Source organism: Arvicanthis niloticus, chromosome 26 (genome assembly GCF_011762505.2).
Source record: "Arvicanthis niloticus isolate mArvNil1 chromosome 26, mArvNil1.pat.X, whole genome shotgun sequence".
NCBI lineage: Eukaryota > Metazoa > Chordata > Mammalia > Rodentia > Muridae > Arvicanthis > Arvicanthis niloticus.
Genome location: NC_133434.1, coordinates 9,195,477 through 9,211,962, shown reverse-complemented (window position 1 = coordinate 9,211,962; position 16,486 = coordinate 9,195,477). Strand labels below are relative to the sequence as shown.

Sequence of the window (16,486 nt, the reverse complement as noted above, 5' to 3'; positions counted from 1 at the left end):
ATGTCATCAAATCCAGGCTTAAGACTAAGAAATTAACGTAGCGCAGGAGATGCCAAACTATCAAAATATACTTCTGCTGGCTCCGGTCGCCACTAAATAAGGGCTCAGTAAAGAGTTCCCTAGCAGATGAGGGTTGAGCCTCTGTAATTAACTGGTGTTTCTTGTCACAGACAATCTGGGGCTTGCTGCTTGGCTGCACCTAAGAAGAGGTTTATTTGGATTAATTTCTGTGACCGCAGAGCACACATATCCTTTGCTGGCTGCTCTCCGGCATCCAAGGCGTTGTTTTTATCTTGTTTTCAGTAACTTTCAGTCTTGTGCATCTGAGGAATTTTCTGGAGAATAGATCTGCAGTCATTCTCGCCAACACCAGCAGGGTTTAACATTTCTGAGCTGAAACAAATACTTACAGACCTGCCGATGTCTCTTTAATTTAGCTATACTCTTTGGAGTACACAGTGACAGTCATACGCCTTGCTCAAGAGAATCGTGAATGGTTAGTAGGGACCTCTCCCTGCAGGGAAGTCCCATGCAGCCTCCTTTTGAGGAGTCAGCCCCGGTAGATGTCAGCTAGTGTGTGGCTTTGCTTGTTTGATTTTAGTTGTTGGTGGTGGTGGTGATTTTGGGTTTTACTTTGGGACACTTTTTAAGACAAGGTGTCACTCACTCTCTAGCCCAAGTTGACCTGACTCGTGGTGGTCCTTCTACCTCAACCTACCATGTGTTAGTGTTATAGGTGAAAGCCACCAAGCCTGGGTTCCTGTGAGCTTTATGCAGAGATAAATGGAGACTGTGCTTAGGCATTTGTCTAGAATGTGACTCTGTATTTATCTGTTTGGTCCCTATATTCAGAGACTCAGTAGAACTGCAGTGTTGATTTCTTAGAATTGCCAGTGTCACCGTCATTGTCACCAACGTCACCATCCTCTTTGTTTTGGCACCGTGCTGCGTTTTAGTCTTTCAAAAAACAAGAAGTAAATGAAAAAAATGTCTGAGGATTGTTTGACTGTAAAAGACTATTGAAGAAGCTTAAAGTTAGCTTGGCTGCCTAGGGCAGGACACATAGGGGTTGGGCAAGGCAAGTGAGGGTCAATGGGTCCTGGAAGATTTTTGTTTTGTTCCCTTTCTCTCAGAATGATGCAAACGTTGCACAATGCGATCGGGCAATGCTTACACAACTCGGTGACTATCCTAAGAACCATCGAACTGAACAGGTTTAAATGAGTAAATCTCGTGGTATGAGAATTACATCCCAACAGTGCTGTTAAGACCTCAGATGGAGAGAGATCAAACAGAATCGCAGCCCTGAGCTCCTCCTGATGCCTTGCGCCAAACCTAAGCAGATCCAAGATTCTCACCGCCAGTCACCCGGAACAAACTCCCCTAGGAGCCACCCCCATCCCCTGAGAGATGTCGCAGGGCTGTGGGCAGCTCATCCTCTAAAGGGATCAGCAGCCATGGGGATGGCCCATTTGGGCCACATGCTTTCCCTTCGAGGCGGTATGCAAAGCTAGATCCTTGGCTCTGGTTTTGGGTTTTTCTTTCTTTTTTTTTTTTTTTCACCCTAACCTTGATGCTTTCTGAAGTTGCTAGCAAGAAGCAGGGCTGAAGACCAACAGACAATTATCCCTGCCTTTCTGGCACGGCCTTTGTGAGGTGGTAGGATGATTAAAAGTTAAGCTGCACCAGGCTAAGGATGAGATTTCTGCTCGCTGATCATTTCTCTCTCATCATCTTTGAACAAATTGGATTTATGGTTTGGATATGAGTGGTGGTTTAATTTCTTTTAACCTATTTTTGTAATTTTTTTTTTTTTTACTTTGGCAAATAGATCATACTTTAGTGATTTCAAAACAGTGGCACAGAGGGCACATGTAAGAAGACTGGGCTCAGGCTGGAGAGATGGATCAGCCATTAAAGGCTCGGCTCACAACCAAAAGTATAAGAAGACGGGGCTTGTAGCCATAAGCATAGGTTGTCTAAGTTCAGCCAACAATTAAAAGCAGCTGGAGGTTTTAAGGAGTGTTAATGCCCAGCTTTGTAACCAAGGTTTGAGAAAAAGAACCGTCTTACCACTCCCATGGTGGCCGAAATACTGACTGGTAGCCTTAAGTGTTCGTTAGATCTTGATAGCCATACTCCCATCAATTTATTTCAAAGAATTAAAGTAACATACGGTGTTTACCTTGGCGTATCTTCAGTGGTCACCATTTAGAGAAACACCTACATTATTTAATGACACTAAATGATAAGATTATTTGCCTAAAATTCACATTTGTGAAATCCACTTGGTGTCAGGTCAGTAAACTATACAACCAAAACAGTTTAGTAAAAGTATTAAAATAATTGTAGTACATAAATGCTCTTATAAGAAGAGGGGACAGCAAGATGGCTCAGCGGATAAAGCTGTTTGTCTCACAGGACTAATGATGTTAGCTCGTGTGAGCATGAGCATGCGCACGCACATGCGCACATGCACACACACGCACTTATAAATAAATGCTTTTAACCAAAAACTATTTTGTATTAAAAACAAGTGTATGAAGAAGCCAAACATAGTGGCATGTTCTTATAATCCCAACACTTGAGCTGAAAAACTACGAGTTCAAGGACAGCTAGGGTTACAGCACCAGCCCCACCCTCCCAAAAGAAAGACACGATCATATAGTGGACAGGGAACAGACATGAACAGATCTGGTGCTTTTATCTTCGTAAAGACTATTTTCCTAAAGATTTACACTTTGGAATGTCCTCCGATAAGCAATAATTCCCTCTGTCTGTTTTAATGTTACTTTTAATGATTTCAGGCGTCCTTAAAGTAAAACCTTGCCTTCTCTTGTTCCTTAGACTTTGATGCACTGAGAACGTTTTGAGCATAAATGTTGAGCCAATTCTGTTTACAGAGCCTTTAATCCTTGAAGGGCAGAAGTGTTGCCCCTGACTGGTACACTATTTTGTTCCTTCTGAATAGTGACACTGAAGCCCTGGTGTGCTGGCGATATTGCCTTCCAAAGCGGTGACAGGCTGCCCTGCAATTTCAAAACCATGGGTTCATTCCTCTTTCATACAATTAACCCAGAGGTAGGCAGTTGCTAACACCAGGGTTTCCGCAGCTCAAAACATCAGAACCAAGAACTATGTGGTTCTCCTATCCTGAAGGAGCGCTGTTCCAGCTCCAGGAATCCCATTCACTTTGGGGGTGGAGATAAAAAATAAAAACGAGGGGCTGGAGAGATGGCTCAGCAGTTAAGAGCACTGACTGTTCTTTCAGAAGTCCTGAGTTCAATTCCCAGCAACCACATGATGGCTTAAAACCATCTGTAATGGGATCTGATGCCCTCTGCTGGGTATCTGAAGACAGCTACAGTGTATTCACACACATTAAATAAATAGATAATAAATAAATAAATAAATAAATCTTTAAAAATAAAGAAAGGAAGGAAGGAAGGAAGGAAGGAAGGAAGGAAGGAAGGATGGAAGGATGAGAAGGGAGGGGCTATGCCAGCCTGAACAAAAGTTTCCAAAAATCTAAGCACTCTCCACCAAACTCAAATATATTTCACGGGGCCAGAGCTCTGTGCTGGGAAGATTTCAGGGAAAGAGTTGGTCCATATCCGTGGGTTCTGGAAACAGCACACCTTCAACGAATGTAACTGACTTTTCCAAGTCATTATAACATCAGAACGACTGAGTAGTGCTTATGTCATGCCAGGTATTAGTAATCCAGAGAGGAAGCAAGCTTATGGGCAGTGTGCACAGTTTATAGACTGATACTGCTTGTTACATAAGGGCTTGGGCATCTTAGGCTGTGGTATTCACAGTGTGCCCTGGAAACCACATACCCGCAGGTGATGTGGGACAACTAACTGTAGTGGATTTCCCAGTTTCTGCAGTGGGAGGGGGTCCAAGGAGCAGCCAGTGCAGTTGTAAGTAAAAACCACATTGGGATAAACAGTTGATACAGTGTATGCATTGTTCATTCTTAGGATCATGGAGCTACATGAAGTAATTCTAACTGACCTGATAAAATGTTTTCATTCATCTGATAATCATTGCCAAACTGGGTCTCAGAAAAGGCTCACCAGATACACAACCCATCAGGATGGCATGATGGCTTAGTGGTTAAGGGCACTTGCTGCTCTTACAGAGGACCCGGGTTTGGTTCCCAGCACCCACATGGTGGCTCACAGCTATCTGTAACTCCAGCTCTGGGAGATCCAACGTGCTCTTCTGACTTCTGGATGCCCGTCAAATTTTCCAAAGTCGCACTAACAGAACAAAATGAATTTCTCAGTGGGTCTTGCCAAGACTCAACTGCTCTCTTTTGTGTCTTATCAGTGAATGACAATTGGTTTTCATCCTCAAAATTATCTATTATTCTACCAGTGACCTATGGTTTCATTGTCTACGGATGTGTCTCTGAAAGGCAGGATTTACCTCAGTGGACAGGAACTTTCTGAATCTGTGTGTTGGCCTGCCTGCCGTGTTGGTGAGGGCTCCTTTGATTTTGCAAACTGCTCATGGTAACAGCTGCATGGGAGAGTTGTGTTAACTCTGCCTCAGCTAAAAGTGTTAGCCAAAGAGGGAACTGTTTCCTTGAAATTACTTATTATTTCCGAATTTCAATTTCTTTTATCTCAGAAGTGAAAGGCTCAGAACACATTAGCTAACCAGCTACAAATGCCAAATAGAATGCGGTCAGTAACTACCATAAAACAGCACCATTGCTAAGAAATGTCCTCATTCTCCTGCCTCCCACCAGAGCTTTCTGGTCTTCATTGTACTTCCTCCCTGTGCCGTGATGACTTCTTTAAGGGACACCAGTCCTTGAAAAGAACCATTTCTGTGGTTGTATTTTTTTTTTTAGAGTTCCAAGCTGAAAGGTTATCAGAAAAGAGACGTGAATCTTGGAGGCCTGGGACCTGACTTTGCGTCCGTCAGAGACAAAGTAAGCAGTGTGCGGCATTTTCAGCCTCAGTGTTCTCTACCTGTCCTTTAGGAATGTGGGTGAAGATGCATGCCATGCCAGCATCAGTGCAAACCTCTGGCACTGAGTAGACACCCCTCTGAAACAGCCATGCAGACATAATAGAGTCCCAGATTCTCCTGCTGAAAAAAAAAAAAAAAGCATTCTTAGCCTGTGTTATTTTATGCACAGCCTTTCCGTTAGATTTGAAAGCCTCCCAGAAGAGTGGGGTGCATGAGTGTGGACAATGATGCCTGTGCTGTTGGTCTCCCTGATAGAGTTGTCTTGGTAACTTTGAAGTGGCTACAGAGAAGACACTTAGGATCCGAGTTCCCCAGCCCCTAGGAAGTGCATCCACTTTATTCTCTTTCCTCTGGTGAAAGGAGATCTTCATTTAATGTGTTTGAACTGCAGTTGCACTCAGGCATAAAAAGAGCCTAGTTCAAAGTTGGAAGCAAAAATGAAAATAAATTGGGTAAATGCAAAAAGAACAGCCTCAATAGGATTCAGCTTCTGTTAAGAGAACACCCGGGGGTGCGGATGCGGTGTGGCTGCACTCAGTGGTTTCTCCAGGGAAACGTTAACCAGTTCACTGCTGCCATGGCAAACAGGTCACCCTCCTGGGCCACCCACCTCCATTAAAACAATGTCACTGAGAGAATTAGCAGAGATTCGCTCATTCTCCTCCATTTCTCCTGGCAGATGCAAGCGTTGCTGCAGCAAAAAGAATATGCAAAGCAAGTCAAGGAATATAACATGAAGACGCTGTCTGTCCTGTCCAAACCGCAGAAGTCAAAAACTGAGAATAAATCAGCAATTTCTCGGAAGAAGGTAAGACGTTCTCCTGGGGCATTTATTGCTTCAGTCAGAATTAAAGGGACACTGTGGCCATCTCCTCACCTCAAAAGATGGGCTTGGATGTTCAGAAACAGCCATCCCTACACTTACAAGTTATCCAAGAGTACCGATGTAAACACACACACACACACACAGGAGCCAGAATATTGTCTAAATTGTTCATCACACGTAGAAATAACAAAGTGATTTCTCGGCAAGAGCCTGCAGTCAAATTAATTATGGGTCTCATTCTCTACCATTAACTAACATTCAAGGGAACAGAGCTCTCTTGCTCTTCACAACAAACAAACAAACCCTTGATTGTTGATTTTAAGTTCATTTCTCTGTACTTTTCCAGAGGGATTGTATAGGTTCCTCTGGTGGGAAAAACAAATGATTTTTAAAAAATACAGAGCAGCCATCCTCTGAGATGCCATCTAACCAAGAGTTGGGATGTGAGTGAAGACGCAGTCCTTTGCTGCTGTTAGGGGTGTGTGCTGTGTGTTCTCATTTGCCGACCGTCCTATCAATTCTTCAGACCTCGATGACCTCATCTTCCTCACCAAATGCCCATGATACCGTTTCTTTCTTTCTCCAACCAATTGCATTTTTATAAAGATGTTCACAGCGACAAATCTACAGGGAATTCCCATAGCCGTCTCATTCTCGTGCAGAATGTAAACTTTATGTTTTGACAGTTTGTTTTTTTTTTTTTTTACCCTTTTTGATACTTGAAGCTACATTCTCATTTCAGCTTTCAGTAAATTCTTCTTAAAACTGAAGCAGGTAGTGGTAACCATGCCTTTAATCCCGGTACTCAGGAGGCAGAGGCAGGCAGATCTCTGTGAATTCAAAGCCAGCCTGGTCTGCAGAGTGAGTCCTAGGGCAGCCAAGGATACACAGAGAAACTCTGTCTCAAAACAACCAAAGCTCAGGGTTTTAAAACACTATTTACAGAGGTCCCAGATTTTAGTTCCAAGCACCCATACAATGGCTCACAACCATCTGGAACTTCAGATCCAGAGGATCCAATGTAACGAACGAAGTTCAGTTTTCGTCAACTACCAGTGATGCCTTCACTCTCCAGCTACAAGTCTTTGCTGCATAGAAAGGCTTAATTCTATTAGAAGTTTGGCGTTGGCAAGACTTTCAGAAAGTTGACAGATGAAACACATGAGAAGTCAGTTTGCAAACACTTCAAAGAATCTTTCGCTATAAAAACATCCGACTGACACAGCAGCTGTCCACATCCCCAGCTCCATTTTGCTTCACAAAATGCTGTTGGTGACTAATTTATTTTGTTCAACCTGTGCCTTATAATGGGTCGCCTGCATTTTCTGTCCAACCACCATTGCTGCCCACATTGTAGCCACGATCTCCGTCTATATCGTAAACCTCTCCTAAGACTAACTTCCCACTTTAAATGAAGTTTTTTTTTTTTTCTTGTTATGCCCTTAGGCTTTGGACTATGCCAAGACCATCCCCAAACCCAAACCGCCGCCAAGTCTACCTGATCAAACAGCAAAGAAAACTAAGAACTCAAGGCACAGTGAAAAAGAAGGAGGCTTACCAGAAATCTCCCTGCTGGAGATCCTGCAGAGCAGACACGAGCGGGAAAAGCAGGCCGTGGCGGCCTTCAAAGTCCTCCACATCGTCTAGACAGCATTTAGTGGGGATCAAAAGTACGATGCAAGGGACATGCAGAAGAGAAAGTAAACAATTCCACGCTGAGTGGTGAGCTGGCACTGCCGCCTGCCTGCTGCCCTTGTCTGCTCCGTGCAGAAGTTAGTGATGGCATGTTTAACCTTCTGGAAAGAAAAAAAATACATACAATTGTTTCTTTTCAAATCTGTTAGAATTTGGACTGGTAGATGGCTAGACAATAAAGCCTTTGGTTTCATATTGGATCTTCTCATTTGTTAAACTACCTTTGCCCTTCTTCCACACAATGAAAATTTACAAGTGCTTCCAAATAAATTTGTCTGCATGTGTCTCTAACCCCGCCCCAAGACAGAGTGTACCTACTTCAGTTTTCCCTAAAATGGGTTTGGCAGACCGAGTCACAGAGATAACATATCCAAAATAATACTCCCGCTTTCAAGTCTCAGAAAAAGTCTTATATATAAAGTTGAGAATTTGATGATACGTCTAGATGTGCTTATTGGAATAGGGGGGAAAAATCCTGATTCCATTCTAACACAGCACCAAAACTAAGACATTAATCATAAATCCCACAGTGTAGGCAAATCCACCTCACATCACCTTATGGTCAAAGCCACTGACTCCACATCTATAAATGTATGGGATATCTTGTTATCATTGTGGTTATCTCCAAATATTATCAAATGCATGCACTTCAGAGATTACTGTGAACATAAATATTCATATTCATTTCTATTTTTCTCTTTTGAAGCATTTTCAAGAGTCGTAGTCTTAAAATTACTGAAGAATCAGGAGTGTCAGCATCTGTTTGTACTCTCTGCACTTGGAAAGTTGAGGAAGAGGAGATAGGGGTGTGTTTCAAGATAGAGGCTAGCCTGATACGTAGTAGCAAATACTGATAGTCTATTTCAGAACAACAAAGCAAATCGTGATAGTCTGTCTCAAAACAACAACAAATTTACTGAAAGACTTACTTCTTACCTTCTTGCTGGACATTGCATCCTTTGACGAGTATGTCTAGAAATGGGCCGTTTTAACAACTAAGGGTAAGTCTAGGCATGTGGTATATGGATTAGCTTCGGAAATCCACTCTTAATGTGCCAGGCAGTGATAGCACACACCTTTAACTCCAGCCCTTGGGAGGCAGGGGTAGGCCAATCTCTTCATTCTTGGACAGCCAAGGCCAAAGAGAGAAACCCTGTCTCAAAAAAACAAAACAAGCAAACAAACCAAAACAACAACAGCAAAAGAAATTCACTTTGCAGTTGTATGTCTGATGGGTACAAATGCTGCCTACATGAAACCTCCGGTGGACAAAAGATGTTGTTACGAATTTCAATTCCTCCCACCACTTCCACACTCACCTTCAGAGGAGCCAATGCTTAGCTAAAGGAGGGGAAGTGAGTTGGCAGACTGCAAACACCATTTCACAGGGTCCACCCCCCCTTCCCCAGAACATCGGTTCTCAACCTGTGGGTCAAAACCCCCAGGGTCATTTATCAGATATTTACATTACAATTCATAGCAGTAGCAAAATTAACAGTTATGAAGTAGCAACAAAATAACTTTATGGTTGAGGGTCACCACAACATGAGGAACTTTATTTGTTTATTTATTTATTTATTTATTTTGGTTTTTCGAGACAAGGTTTCTCTGTGTAGCCCTGGTTGTCCTGGAACTCACTCTGTAGACCAGGCTGGCCTCGAACTCAGAAATCCGGCTGCCTCTGCCTCCCAAGTGCTGGGATTAAAGGCGTGCGCCACCACTGGGTGAAGAACTATATTTATATTAAAGGGCTGAAGCAATAGGAAGGTTTGAGAAGCACTGTTCCAGGACATCAGAGTTTTTTACTCAGAGCCACATGGCATCTAAAGTACTTCAGCTAAAAAAAAAATACAATAGTCGCTCCAAGTTTGAGGGTTGAAGCCAAGGAACGAATCCAATGGGCTTTCCTGTGACGTCAATCTATGCTCATCCCTTAAGGTTCAGTGGAATGTCACTAAGTTGCCATCATCCAGAAACAGACAGGAGTCAGTGCAGTGAAGGACAACTGCTTCGCCTCTCCTTCTTTACATTGCATGATATTGCTTTCATAAACCTAAGTGATTAATTTTATAGCATTTGTTTCAGAAACTCAAAAAAAAAAAAAAAAAAAAAAAAAAAGACCCTGCCTAATGGAAGGCAGCCATGTATAGCACCATGTTCATCAACATGGCATCGAAATCTATTAGAACGTGTGGAGGGCTGGCAAGAGGCTCAGCAGGTAGAAGTGTTTGCCACGAAAGCCTGGCAGCCTGAGTTCAAACCCCTGGGGCCCATGGTGGAAGGAGAGGACTCCTGAGTGTTGTCCTCTGACCACAGGAGCGTGCACCCGAGAGCGAGCACACACACACACACACACACACACACACACGATAGATAGAGGATAGAAAATACCACAATCTAGGAAATGTTTGAGTTTTGACAAAACAAGGACGTTGGCTAACAGAAGGAAAGAGCAGAGGCATGGAAGTCAAGAAGGAAAGAAGCAAGAAGAGGTTAAGACTTGAGTGGTAGCATGAGGAAGATGAGGAGGGGGAGGGGGCCTGGGGAGGAAGATGTATTTGACCAGACCTTATAGGAGCCATTGAGAGGCATAAGGCGTCTGCCTGCCCTCTCTCTGTGTGTGTTCGATCCCGCCCACCTCCTCCCACTTCTCGTGGGGAAGCCGGGGGCGGTGGTGGTGGCACGCCTTTAATCCCAGCACTTGGGAGGGAGAGGCAGGAGGATTTCTGAATTCGAGGCCAGCCTGGTCTACAGAGTGAGTTCCAGGACAGCCAGGGCTATACAGAGAAACCCTGTCTCAAAAAGAGAGAGAGAGAGAGAGAGAGAGAGAGAGAGAGAGAGAGAGAGAGAGAGAGAGAGAGAGAGAGAGGCATAGGACAATTCTGCTCGGTCTCTGTGAGCTGGTCCAGATAAAAGCTCTTTAAGCCACGCATTCTCCTTATTACAACCTTCATTTTCACAGTGCTTTTTTTCCATCTTAAGTTTCAACAAGAGTATCCTCTTACACGGAACCTTTTTTTTTTTTTTTTTTTTTTTTTTTTACAAGTAGCTGTATTTAATGACAGCTGTCTTCTCGATATTGTTTTGTGTAGTAAGGAGCCTCTTGGGACGTATCCAGAAACCAAGTCAAGAAAAGACAATATCAAGGAACAAAGTGAAGGGTAAGCCTAGCAAAGGCAATGATGCCTAATGGGTCCAATTGGGGCTTATTATTGGCTAATGAATCATTGTCAAAACATCACAGCAAGCACGAGCGTGCACAGTCTCATCTACAGTGAGAAAACGACTCTTCATCCCAACAGTTATTAACTGGGAGTTGTTTGAAAACACGTCCAGTAATTACACCAACACAGGAGCTAATTGAGAACTTTGAGTTGACAGCAAACAGCCGACAATAGCAGACTCGGTCAACTCAGACGGGGGTTTCTTTTCTAATTACTTATTGAAAAAATAGCACTGAAGGAAATTGAATTTGGCAGTCAATATGCAGATACCAAGATTAGCTAAATCTTCCTAAGATGTTATTGGTTTGTAAATACATATCATGTACATAATCATGACATATATATCGAGGTATTAGCATTTGGAAATAGGAATTTCTTATGGAAAGAAAATTACAATTGCTCTCCTCGGTACAGTCTTTTTAGCATTACTGTTACCTAATGTAGCAAACCATGGATAATTCGAACTTCAGCCAACTCTCAGGTATTCATAGGCATAGGGTATCTCATCCCTACGGCTGAGTATGGTTCCATAGTTCTGTTCCCAGTGGGTGGAAACAGACAGGGGTACCAAAATGCTCCATCTGCTCCATCTGCCTCTTTTGTTATTTTCCCAGAGAGGAAAAGATTGAAAACTTTAGCAACAGAGTGAAATCTCTCTGCTTTGGGACAGATTTTGTTTGTCCGCGTGGTGCTCACTCTAGGCTGATGACTGTAAGAAATTACCTACCATGTCAAAGGTAACAATGCTATTTCTATACTATAAAGGAAAAAATTAAGGTGAAACATGCACTCTTTGAAAAGTAACATGAACTCTTTGAAAAGTTACATTCAAAGAAAAAAGGTTACACTTAAGGCCAGGGGAGATGGCTTCATTCTAACGTGAGGGTCTGAGGTGGGATCCCTGGTACCCACACATCTGTAATCCAAACACTGTCCGGTGGGAGAGGTGAAGAATGATAGACCCCTGGAGCTCAGTGGACAGTCAGTCCGGCAGACTCAATGACCTCAGAAGTCAATAAGAAACCAGAGCAATTGAGAAAGACACCCAACATCCACGCTTAACCCTCACTTGAAAATACACACACATACACACACACCTGCAAGCACACTCAGTTATGTTTAATTTATTTCACCTTTTAAACTATACTGAGAAGTCGCTCAGCATGGTTGAAAGCCAGTGGCATTCAGAACTGTCCCCTACCCACTGCTTCTGTACTGAATGTCATGGCCGTTTCCACTCAGTGGCTTCCGTAAGCAGCAGTATACATTCTTCTCATAGAGGGACTGAGAAAATATAAATACCGACTTCTCAAGCTAACGGCTTCCAATGGCAGATTTTTCGTCTATTCCTCTCACTCCCTAAATTATGCCACAACTCGAGACATCCACAGATTTTACTGTTAATGACTTAATTTTGTACAGAAAAAAAAAAAAAAAAAAAAAACTGGAAAGCTGGGGCTTCCCAAACCGTTATAAAGACAACACATTGTGAATCTCAATAAGGTGTAAAATAAATGGGGCTTCTTTTTTTTCATCTCTCTGTTGAGCAGTGCTCTTTAGAAAATGTGAAGAGAGAAAAAAGAATATTTGGTGGTGGACAGGTTTATGTCTCTTGGTGCCTTTCCATTATCTTTTTATTTCCCCCTTGCAAACTTGGGTCACATAAGTAATTAATTTTCAATAAGCTGGATAAATGGTCTTTGCTATTACATCGCTCTAACAGGTTGGGGGCGGGGGAGTGACAGCAATGCAAGAATTCTAGGCAAACTTAGTTAGTAAGGCCTTGGCATTCCTCCGAAGACTCCATACAGACTCTTTTATTGAAATGTCAGTTCACAGAGGCCAGCCATGATCTTGGGACCGCTAACCTGCTTTTTAGTTGATCATCCTTGTTGTGGTCCCAAGCTCCGGGTGAATTTATCTATCTACAGCCATGTTCAATGCAAGAGGCTAGAACAAGATGCTGGGTGCCTTTCTCTGCTGTTTCTCGCTTTATTGCCTTGATACAGATGGCCTCTCATTGAACCAGAAATTCACAGATGTTTTGGCTAAGGTACCCAGTGAGTGAGCGCTGTTGAGCTGTCTGTTTCTACTTTCTAGTGCTGAGGTCACAGGCATAGGTAGCCATGCTGGGGGTTCAAACTCAGGTCCTTATGCTTACAGACCAAGAGCTCTTGTCCACCACACCGTCTCCCCAGCCCTGGGTCCCAAGTCTACACCCATACTTTAAATATGACAGTTAAAAAAAAAACAAACTCAAAAAATGAGTCTTTTGAAAAACTGTCTACACAGAGAAAAGCAGAGAATATTCTGAGTAAACTACAATGAATAATTTGGGCCCCCCTTTTTTTTCCTTTATGGCAACCCCTCTCCTCATTTAGTATTTCACTATAGTCTTTCACGTCCAAGCAGTAGTGAAAATTAGTATCATAAAGCCTGGCTGGCCCTGCCTCTCATTGCCACTCTGTCACCTGGCAGTGACGTCCCTCCCTGTTTTCCCTGAACCCACACAGTGGTGACACTTTGAAGTGGTGCAGATGAGGTCCCCAAATTTGTTGTCCCTACTTAAAATTGATAATCTCCTATGTTACAAACCTCAAGCACCTATTTTTAATGAAAGCTTTAGATGAATATCAAAGAACTATTTAGCCGTGTCTAATATTTTAATTAGATTATAGTCTCAATTTAACCCATTAAATCTCCTTTGATGATCCCCATATTTAGTGTTTAGCCTCAGATGCACGAGGTAATGAATACTGAACCTTTTGATTTAATGAGAATTTCGGCTCTTCCAGCCTGCACCTCTTTTCTGTGTACCCTTTATTTTGCTGGCTATAGAATTCAGTTAATTGAAGGGGTCTCTCACCGTCACACATTAAGGAGGATAAATTAGCATCCCCATTCTGACTGAAAAATGCAGGCGGACAGTTCCGCTTTGATCTGAGGACTGAGCTGAAGAAGGCAGCAGCCCCCTGAAAATGAGCTGATGGCCTTGTTATCAGAGCCCAATACAGACTCGTCCGTGTGTCACAAAATGCTTAATGTCTTAATTGGTCACCTTCCAATTCTGCCTGTCCTGTTCATCTCATTCTCCTGAGAGCCTGCATATGCAAGTGTGTCCATCTGTCCATCCCTCTGTCTGTCTGTCTGTGTCCTGTCTGGCCTTCTCTCTTCTCTTGCTTCTCCCCTCTCTTCACTCAGCTACATAACTAGATTTTAAATGAAGTTCAGTTCAAGAAAAAGGCAATACATCCATCATCAGAATCTGATCCAGGACTTCCTACAGCTAGGAAAACCGTGACTATTCAAGGCCCTTGATTAAAATGGTGGCACGCACGTGTGTGTGTGTGCGTGTGCGTGCGTGCGTGCGTGCGTGCGTGCGTGCGTGCGTATGTGCATGCGTGCGTGTGTGTGTGTGTGTGTGTGTGTGTGTGTGTGTGTGTAACTTCTGCATATCCTCCCACTTACTTTAAATCAGCTCTAGGTTATTTATGAAGCTTAACATAACATAAGGTAAACACTATAAACATGGCTGTCAGATTGCATTGTTCAGGAAATGGTGACAAGAAAACAGAGGCTGAACCTGTTCCCACAGAAAACATATCTTTTCAAATATTCTTAATGGGTGATTGAATCCACTGTTGTTTGAATCCACACCATCAAACAAATGCAGACAACCACGTTTAGGAAATTTTTTTTTAACTACATTTACTTATTTTCTGTGTATATATGTGTGTATGAGTCTGTTCTCTCCGTCTATCATGTAAATCCTGGGTTTGGAACTTAGTTCACCAGGAATGGCCACAAGTGCCCTTACCCACTGAGTTATGTGTCTGGCCCACTCTTTGTGATGTCTACAAACATCTGGAGCTGTTCAGAGCCTTCCACAGACACAATGCTTAGGCACTATGCTCTTATCCTCATAACTCATAACCAAGCCATGGGTGTGTATGTCTCTTACTCTGGTGTCAGAAGGGCTATTTTGTGTTTCCTTCCTTCCATACAAAAGAGGGAATACACTGAATAAAAGTATGTTCTAAAATTCTTTGGGCCCTTTATATACTTGTTCTTGGTGACAAATTTATCCCCCTTTGTGCTTTATCTTGGCCATCTAGAGCACTGTCAAACTCATCTTAATGAGCCCGGCTAGCCTGTCCCCACCTTGTTATCGGGCTGTGAGCTTCCCCATGCCCTCAGCTTTAAATCTGTTCTAGTTGATAAAGCGATTCGCCCCATATCTCAGCAAATTAATTTCATTCTTGAGAAATAAAGATGAAGGATCAATTCAATTCCAACATCGGGACAAATAAAGGCCAAAGATAAAAAATTTCAGACAGTAAAACTTTTGGATAAATATGGTAGACTGGAAACACACACAGACACACTACACACACTTGTTTCACTTTCAAGATGAATCGTAGGAAACAGTTGTGTGACACTATTCCTGGGGAAATAGGAACAAGTTCACTTATCCCGGATAGGGAACCAACAGCAGATCAAAGTACAGATACTACCAAACTCAGTGATCCAATGAATTTCATTGGAGTTATGCATAGAAATAAGGGAGAAGGGTTACTGACAGGAGCAGAAATGACTCAAAGACAGCTGCATCACCGAAGCCCACCCTGGCATGGGTGACAGCTCACAAAGCTGGGAACCTAAAGCACACTGCACAGCCTACAGGCAGCTCAACGGGTTTGAGGATGTCCTTTCCCAGTAGCACAGTTGGTCTGGGCCTTTTCCAGCCAGCTCAGCTGCTCTCTGGGTTTTGTTTGTCTTGCCTTTGTTTCCTCCAGGTTGCTTAGTGTGAGACTCAGCTAAGCAGTGTAGCTTGTCTGAGAGTGACTCTCAGCTGTCTTTACAGCCTATGCACACACTTGGAAAAGAAGGAGCCTAGTGAATCTGATCGGTTTCAGGGACTTCCTGCATGCCATCTTTAGAAGCTTCCCTGCAGGATGGAGTGTTTCACCTTCGCATTAGAATATAGAGTAATTTACCTCCCTGTAAACATCTTGTATCTTGATGAACTTTCCTTCAAAGTGGAAGGTTTTAATCTTAAAGAGAAAAAAAAAAAATGCTACATAACAATAATTCTAACAAGTCCCAAGGAGGTGAATCGACATCTGTAACAAAATTTTAAAATCGGGGGGAAAACAGATGAGTGCCACACTTCAGGAAAATTAACAAACTCCCAAAGTAGTATATTATAAACTAGCAGAGGAAAAAGCCTTCAGTCAGTCTGCCTCACTTCAGTAAACACCAAGGGTGCTCAAGAGCTGATGGTGTTGATCATCTCTAGAACAAGGGCCAAGTAGCTAGAGCGATGGCTCAGGGATTTAGGAATACTTGCTACTCTTGCAAAGACTTGGTTTGGTTCCCAGCACCCACATAGCAGCTCATAACTACCTGTGACTCCTGCTCCAGGAATTTCAATGCCCTCTCTTAACTTTTAGGGGCACCATATGCATGTGGTACACACATATACATGCAGGCAAAAACACCCATGTGCATAGACTAGAATGAAATATTTTAAGAGAATGACAAGGTTTTTAAAGAAGAAACAGAATGGAGTAGATATGAGGAAGTGAATGAGGGCCGGGTAGAAATATGTTCAAAGCAGGTAGATCTGCGTCGTCCTCCACTCTCCGCGAAGCTACACCTCGGCTTTCCCCTGCCCAAGGACTGGTCCACCTTCTGAAGGTGTCAGAAGAGGGCTTCTGGGAAAAGGGACAACTATCTCTGCTGAAGTAGC

At 42.9% G+C, this 16,486-nt stretch overlaps 1 protein-coding gene across 4 annotated transcripts in view; it reads left to right on the top strand.

Annotated features, from left to right (window-relative positions):
• Positions 1 to 7,705, top strand: part of Jhy (junctional cadherin complex regulator) — a 60,741-nt gene extending 53,036 nt beyond the window's left edge. For 3 of the 4 annotated variants that reach the window (XM_076924782.1, XM_076924783.1, XM_076924784.1), the window contains exons 7-9: positions 4,868 to 4,948; positions 5,669 to 5,797; positions 7,262 to 7,705. In XM_076924782.1, the coding sequence (XP_076780897.1) occupies positions 4,868 to 4,948; positions 5,669 to 5,797; positions 7,262 to 7,462 (411 nt within the window). In that variant the 3' untranslated portion in view covers positions 7,463 to 7,705. Of the gene's footprint in view, positions 1 to 4,867; positions 4,949 to 5,668; positions 5,798 to 7,261 lie in introns of those variants that run through there. The other variant, XR_013107496.1, reaches the window with a different exon arrangement.
• Positions 7,706 to 16,486: the final 8,781 nt, after the last annotated feature.